A 14,837-nucleotide genomic window follows, 5' to 3' on the forward strand; every position below is an offset into this window, starting at 1 on the left:
CATGCCAGTCTCCGCACCGTACATATGGGTATAAAATGGAAGATTGCATGCCAATTCATTTACCTTTTGTTCTATGGAACCTGCTGAGCTATATGCTGAGCTTATCTTATCTGATTGGAAAAACTACTGGATTCTATGATGCAGAGCAGCTGATTCGTCCTGGTGTGTGCGATTTCCCCTGGACGTTCCCCGTAGTGAGCCGAGGGTGTCTACTAGAGCAAATTTCCTTAAAAGAGCAAATTTCTCACAGCGTGCACTTGCCGCCAGGCATGTCTCGGCGCTGTAATCTTGAATGTGGATGACTCCTCCTCAAGCCTGACAGGCACAATAGCTGTTCACATGTCTGGGTCTCCAAAATGTTGAGGTAGCGTTCGTGGATACGGGAGGCCCACACTTCGAGCATATGCCGATCAAGGCATTCCGGTGACGGTTGGCTGTGTTCTTTTTGGACCCAGCCACAACATCCGCAGCATCAAGTAGCGGTGGCAATATGGGGACTCCCATGGATGTTAATCCACCGCAGAAAATGCCGCGGACCATCTATGCCTGTCATGCTCGCCTACCCTGTCTCCCATGGGCGGCAGTAGACCGCCCCAAAGTGGATCTACGCAACAGCGTACAGAGGACGAGGTGTCAATTACGGTAACGTCTGGTGACTTCCTGGCATCAGACGCTGAGGATTCCCTTGACCTCCCGGCTACAGCCGGTCGAGTTTGGGAGGAGTCTGACAGGGAGATGAGAGGCAAGCCACGCTACCTTTTTTCCCGGAGGTGCATGAAGAGCTAATGAAGACCTGGCACGACCCCCGACTTCCCTCGATGGCGGTTCAGCTAAGGGCTATGTCGATGTACCCCAGGTTGAGCGTGCCGTCACGGTACACCTGTCCCTACAGACGGCTGCCACCTGGAGGGACCAACCAAGGCTCCCTTCCAAAGCATGTATGTTTTCTTATCACTGGTGTCGAAAGCTTACACTGCCGCGCCCAAGCTGTGCATAGAAGTTATCCCAACTACCTCTAATCGGAATCTCTGAACCTCGCGCACAATCTCAGGCTCCTTCCCCGCCAGAGAGGTGACTTTCCATGTCCCAAGAGCCAGATTCCCCATCCAGGGATCGGGTTGTCGAGGCCTTCGACTGCCGCCCAATCCACTACGCACCGGCGCCTTACGGTCCCTCCTGCAGGTGGTGGGTCCACCCCTTCGGGCTGAGCCCGGCCGGACCCCACGGGGGGAGGGTCGACCACCAGGCGCTCGCATACAAGCCCCAACCCCGGGCCTGGCTCCAGGGTGGGGCCCCGGCTGCGCAATGCCGGGCGACATCACGGTCCTCCAATTTATTGGCATCATAAGGGTTTTTGAACCGCTCTTAGTCTGACCCGTCGCCTAGGACCTGTTTGCCTTGGGAGACCCTACCAGGGCATATAGCCCCAGACAACATAGCTTCTAGGGTCTTTCGGGTACTCAAACCGGTCCACCACGGTAAGGTGGCAGTTCAACGAGGGGGCAATGTAAGTCGCTTTGGTTTTGCTAGCTAGCTTATTTCTGGCCCACGAGATCCATTTTCCTGCAGAGTTTATCCCCAACTCTGATATAAAACACCTGAACAAGCTAATCAGCGTCTTTAGAATAGATGCGTTCAACTTAATGCTGCGCTGCTTAAACCGATTATCGTATGACATTTAAGTACCGCAAAAGAGATTCAAGTGCAGATTGCGCAGTACTTTAATGCAATATGCCAAACAAAATGCGCAGCCCAACATTAAGTTGAACGCGTCTGTTCCTGAAGTCACAGAAGCCTCTTCAGGTGTTTTATCAGAATTGGTTCTGAACTCGGCAGGAAAGTGGATCTCACGGGCCAGAGTTCGGAACCACTGCTATAGGCTACCCACCTTTCTCGGTGAAAAACTGGGATACAGTTTCACACCCTTTCCTTTGTCTTTCCTCTCTCTCTATTCTCTCTTTCCTTTTTTGAAAACCAGATTTTGATTAGGGAACATTGTCGTCAATGTAGTTCTGGCACATCTACACATCTAAGACCGGACCAAACCATTTCATGCAGATACAGGGGGTGGTCGGTCAATATGGATGTTTACTTTTTGGTCAATGGGAATTTTTAACTTTTAGTGGCAAAAAGAAAGAGATTATTAATTGTATTATTATATAAATATATATAATGAAGGATGATGGTTTGATAATTTTATATTAGTTTTTACCTATTTTTGGGGCCCTATCAGTCATGGGCCCTTGGAATTGTCATAACTTTTCCCCCCTATACGGCGCCCTGTGGACTGTAGCTAGGATTTCAGGGCAAATTATCATGGAACATCTGTTTATATACTGTATGTATCTGGCACTAGCAGGGCCTGTTTACGCTTACATTTTACCTCTACAAATTTATATCTATGCATGTATTTTTATGTGCAAACAAACAAGAAAACATTTAAAATTTCTAATAAATATATATAAATGAAATACGAATGAAATCAACAGTCAGGAATGAAAAAAAAGTTAAAAAAAAAAACTTAAATTCAAATAAAAACTTTTGTAGAGTTTAGCTTTACAGGATGGTGAATGTGACACACAACAGCGTGCAGTGGGGTATCTCACAGCATCTCACAGAAACCACAGGCACACTTGAGCTGGTCTGTGGTTACAAACGTGACACACTGTTTTATGTTCTTCATTTTTACTTCTCCATTAATGAAACTACACAAAATGTTGACTTTTCAATAAAATTTGGGTTCAGTGGATGACTTTTTGACATGTATCTGAATGTCAAAATGAATCCCAACTAACCTGAATATTAAGGTGAAATGTCTGTAATTTTGTCTGTAGTTTTTAATGCCCTCTTTCTTTAGGTCAAAACTAAAGGTGTGGTACGCTGCAGTCATTCTTGTCAATTTTTGCCCTAAATCATTATTATTACACTTTTTGTTTGTCACTGGGTTTTGCAAATATCCAACAATACAAAAATTTAAAAAGTGGACATCCAAGTTTCAGTAGTACAGCGACAATATGCAAAAGGTACATCACCATCGATCTACTTTGTGTATACTTAGTGAATCATTGTATCTTTGTATCTAAACTTTGTACATTGTTCACAATTTTCTGAATTATTTAATATATTAATTTGCTTTTTGTTAATTGGAATTACTGAACAACGTGGTGACAATTTTAATATAATTTTCTCAAACAATTTTCTTAAATGTATTTTAATCTTAAAACGACCAAAACCATACAGTGGAAAAACCATACAGTTTGTTTTATTTATAGATGTTTGAACACTATTGTGTATGAAGCATTTTTGGACTTTTCAGGTTTATTCTACCAAGTCGAATACAAAAACTTTAAGTTTGTTCTCTCAAAACAGCTCAGAATGCAGATAGAACCTTATTATTCCAAGGCGACCAAATATTTTTGCTTCAACACCATGTTCAGTTGAGGTGAATAAATTGCTATATCATGAACTGTGATTTCAGGTCGAATGCATAAAGCTTAACAGGTTATAAAAAAACCTGATTATTATACAAATAATACTGCACATGCAAACTGTAGCTTCTCCTTAAACTAAGTGACACATTAACTTTTCACCCGTATCATGGTAATCCACAAAGACTCACAATTAGCAGAAACTCTTTGAATTTCACCATAACATAACATATAATAAACATTTAGTCTCAGAACACACATAAAATAACATTAAATTCTAACATTTAGTTATTTCTCAATCAAAGGAAATGATTCATGTTATCCCAACACAAATATATTAAATAAACGTCTGCATTTTGGTCCTGGATTCATACATTCCTGTTGTGTGAGAGAAATTCAAAACAAAAAAAGTTAATTGTACACTTTTAAGAAGATTTTATCCAAAGATGTTTAAATGTGGTGAGAATCTTTCTTTTTTTTGCCACAAGTGCTACATCTCGGATACAATAAGGACAAAAACCTTCTCAACTGCTAAACTAGTATTTCATATTTTCGAACTTGTTATTCTCAATTACCAACAGATTAATCTTTTCTGTTAGGTTAGCAAGTAACTGGTCTCTCTCATTTGTCAACTGGTTGTTTTTAAAATGACAGTGACACATGGCATAGACCCACATGAGCAGCAGAAGAACACACAACACAGCCAAACATACAGTAGCTGCTCTGTAGCTTCTGATCTGCAAAGATTCACTCCTGGACATGTAAGATAGGAAAGAAACAAAACCCTTCTGAAATTGCACACATCTGAAAATACGTCTGTGTCAGTAAGTGTATAATAAAACGAGTCTATGTACCATTGTGTTGATATGCTTCTGTTCCTTTAGGTCAGCAGTACTCACATTAATTCTCTGACAACTGATTGTCTGATAACATGCCCTATGGACCTCACACAATTAAGTTGGAAGTGTTGCAAGACACTGCAAAAATATCAAATGTAACCAACAGCAGTTTCTTCAGCAATGGCTGATAAAACAGTTGTGGTTTCCATGTCTCACGTGACTAATGGTAAACTCATCTTCAGCTTATGCTACAGAAAATACACATTTTACACTCAGAAATGTTCAAGCTTCTAAACATTCTTTGGGAACCTTAAGGATCTTTATTAGACAAGCATTATTGCATTGTAAAAGTTACACACTGTACAAATGGCATTACATAGTTTGTCATGTAAAGGATTAATTTTGTCCAGTGAAACCATATCAAAGTCGAAAAGCATTCAAAATCAGTATTTTAAGTTGGTAGTTGATACAGTAGATATACAGAAAAACATTCAAAAAAAAAACCTCTCTCAATAATATACAATAAGAGACATTTATCTTCATTTATTTCATATGAAATGAATAACATTATTTTTTCACCATGAACATCCACTTTATAATCCCTTGTTGTCACACCAAAGGACAACAAAACTTAACACTTATATAGTGGTACCAAAAAAATTACCATTTGCATGTCAAACATAAGTAGCATAAAATGGGTTGGTGTTATTGGTCTTTAACTTTTCTCTCTCTTCTGTGAGTCTGGTGGAATTGTCCCGTAACTCGTCTCTTTCTTTTGTGAGTCTGGCGGAGTTGGTCTTTAACTCGTCTCTCTCTTCTGTGAGTCTGGTGGCATTGGTCCGTTGCTCGTCTCTATCTTTTGTGAGTCTGGCGGAATTGGTCCGTAACTCGTCTCTCTCTTTTGTGAGTGTGATACTATTGGTTCGAAACTGGTCTCTCTCCATGATGAGGTTTGTATTGTCATCTGTTAATTCATGGTTTCTGAATTGACATTGGTGATTGGTCTTGACACACACCACCAGCAGAACAATACACAGTAGACCCAAACACACTGTAGCTGCTTTGTATGTTCTGATCCACATACATTCAACACCTAAAAGTGTGAGAAAAGAAATGTCTTGTGTTTTACTGGATCACCTGAAAATATATCTGTGTGGTGTGTTTGTGTATTAAAATCATAAAATTAATCTCATTACCTGTTTGGTTTCTCTTGGTGTCTGAATCTTCTGTACCTGTACGGACATCATCCAAGTTCATAGTTTCATTTGCATAGATATGTTCATCTTCTCTGTTTTGCTCATGTGGTTTAAAAATGTTCAGAATGCAGATACCCTCAGCCATGTCTAATCTTTTACAGACAATACTGCAAATAACTAAAAGTTCTTCTCTTGTGGTTGATAATATACAGTACAATAGCCTAAGAAGGCACGCCTCCAGACCACCCACAGTCTGATCCTGCGACTTTTAAACAAAAACGGAAAAGACTCTGATCATACTGAATAATGTGCGTACTTATACAAAAATAACCATTCAATTTAGTAGTGCAGTTCAACCAATATTACATTAGAGAAACATAATAATCTCCAAAGGAATCCAAATGGTCAATGTAATAAGGGATTTTGTTAATTAAGATGTTTATTATTTTAACTAATGTCCAAAAAAGTAGCATGTTGCCTGTGGTTTCTATGACTTGTGTGTCTGCAATAGGATCATGATATTATTTAAAAATCCAAAAATAATAATTATTATCTTTAGATTATCTCCTTATTAGCAAGCCACAACTATCTTAATGTGATAAACATGAACGATCAATACTGCATGGGCGAAAGAGAAGTCTGCCCATATACAGTATGTTTTACATTCTCCTCATCTCACACATTTAGCATTACAGACATCACGCAGTTGTCAAACATCTTGATGGTTTTTCACATGAGTGTCACAAAACCAAACCATAAAATGAAACAATATCAATGTGTGAAGTGCAAGATCATGCACATATTAAGCACAAGATAAGAGAAGTTTATTAATATAAAGTATAAACATGCGTCATACTTTAACATTTTTTTTCTTTAATGGCTGACAACCTCTAAAACTAAGTCTCTATTTCTCTAAACACTGCATGCACGACCGCAAACATTCACACGTACTGTAGCAAAATATCATTCATCTTTTGCAAAGGCAAACACTTACTCAAAACTATTATAAATATTTTTAAATGTTGTGTGCACTACTATATTTGTGTATGCACTACTAATGCTGCTATTACATTGTTTACATTGCACTACAGGGCTGCCATTCATGACTGAACTGTACACACCAGTACTTCATGTATCTGCTATATCGGACTGTTTACACACACAGCATCATTTGCACTCTATACTGCTCACTTGCACACCAGGAATATTACACTGAATGCTCATTTGCACTAATGGACTACTCTCATAACTAGATTACCTCATCTAGTGCACTGTAACTTTCATAACTGCATTACCTCATCTACTGCACTGTAACTTCAATAACTGCACCAACTTCTCTACTGCACTGTAACTCATCTATTGCATAACTGCATCTATTGCATAACTAACTGCATCTACTCATCTATTGCACTATAACTTCAATAACTGCATTAACTCGTCTACTGCTCTGTGACCTTAATAACCGCATTAACGAATCTACTGCACTGTAACTTCAATAACTGCACTAACTCATCTACTGCACTGTAACCTCAATAACTGCACTAACTCATCTACTGCACTGTACCTTTAATAACCGCATCAACTCATCTACTGCACTGTACCTTTAATAACCGCATCAACTCATCTACTGCACTGTAACTTTAATAGCTAATGTCTGTAACTAATGCACACTCAAGTCACTTGCACTATTGTATAGTCTATATTGTTATCTGTTCATAACCACCTGTACATTAATGTTCACAGTATATAGCCTTCTGTCTATATTGTTCATAGTACATACCGACTGTCACATTTTCATAGTACATGGCCATTGTATAGTATTTTCCTAATATTGTATTCTGTATTTATTCACACTGTATATCCTGCACTTGCTAATTGCACTTCTGGTTAGACCTAAACTACATTTCGTTACACTGTACTTGTATATGTGTAATGACAATAAAGTTGAATCTAATCTAATCATCTATATTTGTATAGTGGTAGACACAAATTATAATACACACACAGCAATCATTTAATCAGCATTTCTAGATGCTTCATTGTGTTTGCATACTTTAGTGCAAATCAATGCAATCTATCAACTGCAAAACCATGACAGACATAATGTTTAATTAATGTATGTAACCTATGATTTCTAATTTGGCATTGCCTGAGCTGAATAGAAAATTCTGCCCAGTCTTCAAATATGTATTGTTAAAACATCCAGTGGCACTAGTCGGGGCTGTTTGTCAAGCTTCTGCGGAAAGCAAAAAGAAAACAAAAGAAAATATAACATGTCGATCTACTACTAAATAATTTTACATTTGAACATGTCAACAAATTTCTCAAAATGTTATATTCTCATATTTTGAGAAGCACACATCTTATCGCAGTCACAGTGAATTGTTTGCTGGATTGCAGCGGTTCTCTGATTGGATAACTTCATTTGACATAAATGTGTATGTTTAAAAGGATTTCTGGGGAATCACCATCATGTTGTTCAAAACCTGTGTGACTTCTTTTTCATTTTGGCATTTTTTTTCTCTTTCAGACACAAACGAATCCGACTGACCACCTATAACTGAAACACCAAGTTTTGACAGCCAAATTATTTCCATCCAGTTTCCAAATCTCCTTGTCCACTCAGGGTTGCTGGCAGGGCTGACTTCTACCACAGCATCTAAGGCAACATGAAGGGTACACCCTTATGTTCAGTCCAGTATGGAGGACCAAAAGAGTTTAAAGTGTGTGTAAAGTAATAAAGCACTTCAATGTTTAATAACTAATTCTACAATAAAAATAGGCATTAATACATTTGTTCACTAAAAAAAGGTATACTTCATTTATTTATCAAAATATAAAAAGGCTTAATTGTAAAGTCATTAATTATTTATTGTTTTAATGGGCAATAAAAAACATGATTTTGAATAAATGAAATATTAGTCCATCAATAAATACTTAAAATAATTAAAAAGGCACATGAGCAGTGGCCCATCAAGTTTCGATTGACAGTATGATGCAGTTGTTCCCCTCAGCACCGATGGGCCACTGCTCATGAGCAGACTGGGGGAATCGGAAAGTGAGGGAAACCACTTGAAGAAAATGTCCAGGTTCACTTTTTAGTCCTGCCCTCATAGACAGTACAAATTAGCATCTACTGTATGGTGTGTGTCTGCGAATTCATAAAAAAAGCATTATTTTATGAAGTCATAATGGTGGTTTAAAACACAACAGACATCAGTTACATGATTTAATGGTAAAACCTTTAACGGTTAACTTTCACGTGAATCTATAAGCGTTTTGGCCATAAGCACTTTAGCATAACATATGTCACTTTAACTGCGCATAAGCAGCGCATCATAAATGGACTCCGCGCCAAAATGACCGCAGCACGTGCAGTGTGAATGTTCTAACCTGTTCTAACATTAAGTTTCCTTTTCTATGATTTCTGTTAGAGAAAAAAGCAGGCGCTGGTAACGCGCTGGTTACACGTACAGTCATCAACAGGGCCCACCCTAGACATCTCCATTGCTCATCTAACATACCTCTGAGCATGACGTACAAGGAACTAGCCAATCAGAGAGCCTGTTACATCTCTCTCGCCATAGCCAATTTGCATTGTTTAACCTCGTTTTACCAATGGAAGGAATCAAAAGGTCAGGGAAATGTAAACAATGTACATGTAAACAAATGTATTAATGCCCATTTTTATTGTAGAATTGGTTATTAAACAATGAAATGCTTTATTACTTTACACACGACTCTTCAGGTCCTCCATATGCCCAGTCTGTTTATTATTTCTTGCGTACTCAATAGGCCTATGTGTTTTGCATGTGCCCACACGTTTGTCAACATGTACAGTGTAAAGTATGTACAGTATATATGTCAAATCTGGTGTTTCTTCGATAGTTCATTATTTCATTCATTCAAGCTAATGAAATATGTACATCTCAGCACATTTAAATATAATGGGGTCAAGATAATCTAACCAAAATACAGACGTCGGTTTCACTTACAGCAATCTTCATTTATTTATTTAGTATCACCACATGGTGGCACTATCTACCTGCAAATTAAATAGTCGTTTTTATTCTTCGCTCCACCTTTTCACATATACTCGTATAGAAGAGCCGTGCATTGTGCTTAGTATCGTCTGGTGGAGTAGAGGAATGAAAACCGATCATTTTTCACGTTCATCAAACCTTGTGCAAATAACTGAATGTGCGCAAAGAACCAACTAATCGTGAGCTGTGAATAATGGCATCGTTCAGGAAGGAATCGTGTCTGTGGATTATCTCTACATTTTGGCTATCTTATCTCGCTGGGACTGTGTTGTCGAGACAGATTGCTTATTCCGTGTCCGAGGAGGTGAGTCCAGGAACATTTGTCGGAAATCTAGCCAAAGACCTAAATCTTAAATTGGATGATCTAGAATCACGGGGATTTAGGATCGTTTCAGGATCGTCTAAAAATCATTTAGCTGTGAACTTAAAAACTGGTGTTCTCTATGTACAAGAGACAATGGATAGGGAACGGCTGTGCCCTAATGTCAACACTTGCACAATAAGCTTAGAGGCTATTGTTAATAATCCTTTACATGTTTACAGCATAGAAGTAAAGCTGTTGGATATCAATGATTACTCGCCTCTTTTCCCAGAAAAATCACAGTTTATTCGTATATCTGAACTGTCATTGCCCGGCGCAAAATTCCCCCTGCTAAGTGCAGAAGATTCAGATGTTGGAAGCAACTCGGTAACGACATACAAAGTGTCAAACAATCCATATTTCATCGTGGATGTGAATATGGAGGCTGATGGTCTTTCACCTGAGTTGGTTCTGCAAAAACCTCTGGACCGAGAGAGACAGTCTACAATCCAGATGATTCTAACTGCTGTTGATGGAGGAAAACCTTCACGTTCCGGCACAACAAATGTTATTGTTACTGTTTTAGATGCCAATGATAACACACCAGTATTTTCCAAACCAATGTACAAAACTCAGGTCTTAGAAAACGTGCCAATTGGCACTACTGTGCTAAAACTGAATGCCACAGACCCAGACGAGGGTCTTAACGGTGAAATAGTGTATAGTTTTAAACAAGGCCAAAAAGGAATCGCAGACAAGTTCGCCATTAACAATAGCACCGGCGAAATATCAGTCACTGGCATTTTGGATTATGAGGAAGTTACTACGTTTGAGATCCGCGTGGAGGCCTGGGATAGGGGCCAAAGTCCGCTTGCATCTCATTGCAAGGTTCTCGTGGAGATATTGGACGTCAATGACAATGCACCAGACATTACACTTTCATCGCTGTTGGACAATGTAATTGAGGATGCAAAACAAGGTACTGTAATAGCCTTTATCACGGTTCAAGATAAGGATGCGGGTAAAAATGGCAAAGTACATTGTTCCATCCCTAAGTACTCCCCTTTTGTATTGGAGTCCACACAGGGGAAATACTACTCGCTTGTTTTGAGCAAAACACTTGACAGGGAAGAAACGCAACAGTTCAATATTTCAGTTACAGCCACAGATGAAGGCACCCCGCCTTTATCAAACACCGCCGTCTTAGTGATTCGTATTTCTGATGTGAACGACAACGCTCCTTTATTCCAAAATTCCATAGTTCATGTTTATGTAAAGGAGAACAGCCCACCAGGTGCTAAGGTAGCAACTGTTTTTGCGCAAGATAATGACTTTGGTAAAAACGCTGAAGTTACTTATTCGTTACTTGACGGTTCCAGTATGCCCTTATCGACAGCCATAAGCATAAACTCTGTGACTGGGGAGATATACAGCATGCAGACTTTTAACTATGAGCAGGTAAAAACCCTGCAGTTTCATGTTCAAGCGACGGACTCTGGTGTTTCACCCCTTTGCAGCAATGCAACTGTAAACGTTTTTATTCTTGATGAAAATGACAACAGTCCTGTTATTTTACCTCCTTATTCTGAACCTGGATCAGTAAATACTGAGAATATTCCCTACTCTGCTGAAGCGGGTTACTTTATAGCCAAGATCAGAGCTGTTGATGCTGACTCTGGATATAACGCACTTCTGTCGTATCACTTATCTGAACCCAAAGGAACTAATCTGTTCAGAATCGGGACCAGCACTGGAGAAATAAGAACCAGGAGAAGAATGAGTGACAATGACTTAAAATCTCACCCACTCATCATAACAGTGTCTGATAATGGAGAGCCATCACTCTCAGCAACTATGTCCATGGATGTTGTGGTTATGGAGAGTATGGATGAAATAAAGACATCGTTCAGACAAGTTCCAGTTAAGGAGGAGGGTTTTTCAGATCTGAATCTGTATCTGTTCATCGCTATTGTGTCAGTGTCAGTCATCTTTTTATTGAGCCTCATTGGTTTAATAGTAGCTAAATGCTACAGGACAGACAGCAGTTTCAGCAGGTACGGAGCTCCTGTGATCAACACACATCCAGATGGCAGCTGGTCCTACTCTAAATCAACTCAACAGTATGACGTGTGTTTTAGCTCAGACACGATGAAGAGTGACGTAGTAGTTTTTCCCTCGCCATTTCCGCCAGCAGATGCAGAACTGATCAGCATTAACAGTGGAGATACTTTCACACGCACACAAACTCTTCCTACCTCAGACAAGGTAAGCCATTGATCATTTGCGTCAGCTGTTATTAATAATCAAAAATATAGACTTAGTCTTTCTGCAAACTTGTTTTGATCTCATAACTTCATTTTTCTGGTTGTTTGGTAGCCACCAGTCCGAAACCAGTCGAAGTTTGAACCGAAGTTGATTGCTGGACATGCAAACTTGTTTTGATCTCATAACTTCATTTTTCTGGTTGTTGGTTTAACCGCTTTTCTTGCATTTGCTGAAACTTTTTGGCGTATAACATTGAATTTCAGAACTACCCATTGGACAGCGAGAAGAGTGGTTTAAAGTTGCACTTGTTTTTGGTCATTTTATCATCACACTTTCTCACTTGATTTAATCAAATTACTGATCTGACTGAATAGACGTTGAGGACTTTCCAGATTGGCTGAAAATGTGTTTAATAGATTGTGGTTAATATTCTTGCTGACACTTGTCGGATATGAGTGATTGCTAGAATGTTTTTCTGATATTTCGGAAATATTTACGCTATTGTTTTTACTTTTTGCTAAACTACGGTTCTTTGTTGCTGAAATGCATACAGGGCGTTTTAAGTCTTTTATAAAATTAATTCTAGCGCTTGTAGAGTACTGGTAGGCCTACTTAGTAGCCACGTGGAGGCGCTGTTAACCGTGATTTTTTACCAGGACCGTTACAGCCAGCGCAGTATAATAACTCCTCCTTCCGAAGCATCATACCCTAACCATTTTGACCAGCGTTGTTTTCGGATGCGACACATCGAACATTTGATTCACTGGTTATTTTTTTCGGAAGATTGTTTGTGTTTACATTTAATGTTTTAAGTCTTGGTTCTGAGCAATGATGAATAAATATGTTGGAGCCACATGGACTACGATTTGGCTGTTTTATTGTTCATGGACCTTATCTTCTGGTCAGATTTTCTATTCTGTCTCAGAGGAAGTCAATACAGGAACCGTTGTCGGAAATATCGCAAAAGATCTTGGCATCAATATGCATGAACTGGAACCTCGTCTTTTTCAGATTGTGTACGGAACCAACAAAAGGTATTTTGGGGTGAATTTAAAGACTGGGACTCTGTATGTGAATAACCGCATCGATCGAGAATCTCTTTGCTCTAGCGATCAGAAATGTACAATGATTGTTGAAGCAATGGCTCATAATCCGTTAAATCTGTATAGAATAGAAATCAATATTATTGACGTCAATGATAACGCTCCATCTTTTCCGATGAACAGTCATGTACTAAACATAACAGAAGTCTCCTCTCTTGGAGAGAAATTTTCTCTTCCTTTAGCTGAAGATCCAGATTCGGGAAATAACGCAGTTAAAAGCTATAAACTTAGTCCCAACGAACACTTTTCTCTGGATGTGCAGAACGTAGAGCAAAGTGTTACTGTTGAACTGGTACTGATAAAGCCTTTAGACAGAGAGAAGCAGTCTGTCATTCGTTTAACATTGACTGCTGTTGATGGAGGTAAACCTCCGATGTCTGGAATGTTAGAGGTAATAGTAAATGTGTTGGATGTTAACGATAATTCTCCTGTGTTCAGCAAATCTCTTTATAAAGTGAAGGTAAATGAAAACATTGTTTTAGGAACACAAATCATCTCCCTTACCGCCACTGATTTAGACGAGGGAATAAATGGTATTGTTACATACTCCATTGTTAAGCAAGGGAATGTCAAAGTGTCAGATCTGTTTTCAATAAACTCCGAAAGCGGACTAATAAAAATCAGAGGTAAAATTGATTATGAAGAAAATGCTGCTATTGAATTAAGGGTGGAAGCCAAAGATAGAGGCCAACCATCAAAAAGTTCGCAGTGTAAGGTGTTAGTTGAAGTAATTGACGTGAATGACAATCCGCCCGAGCTCATGGTGACTTTATTGGCAAGTACTATTAAAGAAGATTCAAATGTCGGAACAGCTCTGGCTTTAATTACAATCTCTGATAAAGACGGAGGTAAAAACGGAATAGTGCACTGCAATATTATAGGTCAGGTACCGTTTAAGATCGAGTCATCGTATAAAAACTATTATTCTTTAATTGTCAACGGGCCACTGAACAGAGAGGAAATTGCGAATTATAATATCACAATAAGAGCTACAGATGAAGGGACACCATCACTATCTAGTACAAGTGTCATAACAGTTCACATATCTGATGTGAATGACAACGCGCCACGCTTTCCAGAAACTGCGATGAACGTATATTTAAAAGAAAACAGCCCAGCGGGCGCTGTTATAGCAAGGGTTACCGCTGAGGATTCAGATATAAACGAAAATGCTCATATTACGTACAGTTTAGTTAGTAGAGACAAAACCGTCAGTCCACTTATATCAATGATAGACGTAAACGCAGCGGGTGGAGAGTTGTACAGTAAACAATCATTTGACTTCGAAAAACTCCAATCCTTTCAATTTGAGGTCCATGCAGTTGATTCTGGAAATCCACCACTAAGCAGCAACTTGACAGTAAATGTTTTTATAAAGGATGAAAACGACAACAGTCCTGTTATACTGCCGCCGTATTCAGAACACGGATCAGTAAATACTGAGAACATTCCATATTTTGCTGAAGCAGGTTACTTAGTAGCTAAGATCAGAGCTGTTGATGGTGACTCTGGATATAACGCACTTCTGTCGTATCACTTGACTGAACCCAAAGGAACTAATCTATTTGGAATCGGGACCAGCACTGGAGAAATAAGGACCAGGAGAAGAATGAGTGACAATGACTTAAAAACTCACCCACTCTTCATTAGAGTGTCTGATAA

The 14,837-nt window shown here is 39.0% G+C and overlaps 1 protein-coding gene across 1 annotated transcript in view; it reads left to right on the forward strand.

The window, feature by feature from the left end:
• The first annotated feature begins 9,596 nt into the window (after positions 1–9,596).
• LOC130411843 (protocadherin alpha-C2-like) overlaps positions 9,597–14,837 on the forward strand; it is a 54,393-nt gene continuing 49,152 nt past the window's right edge. Inside the window, exon 1 of the mRNA XM_056736804.1 lies at positions 9,597–12,072. Within this exon, the coding sequence (XP_056592782.1) occupies positions 9,700–12,072 (2,373 nt within the window). The 5' untranslated portion in view covers positions 9,597–9,699. The remainder of the gene's footprint in view (positions 12,073–14,837) is intronic.

Source organism: Triplophysa dalaica, chromosome 22, assembly GCF_015846415.1.
Source record: "Triplophysa dalaica isolate WHDGS20190420 chromosome 22, ASM1584641v1, whole genome shotgun sequence".
Taxonomy (NCBI): Eukaryota; Metazoa; Chordata; class Actinopteri; order Cypriniformes; family Nemacheilidae; genus Triplophysa; species Triplophysa dalaica.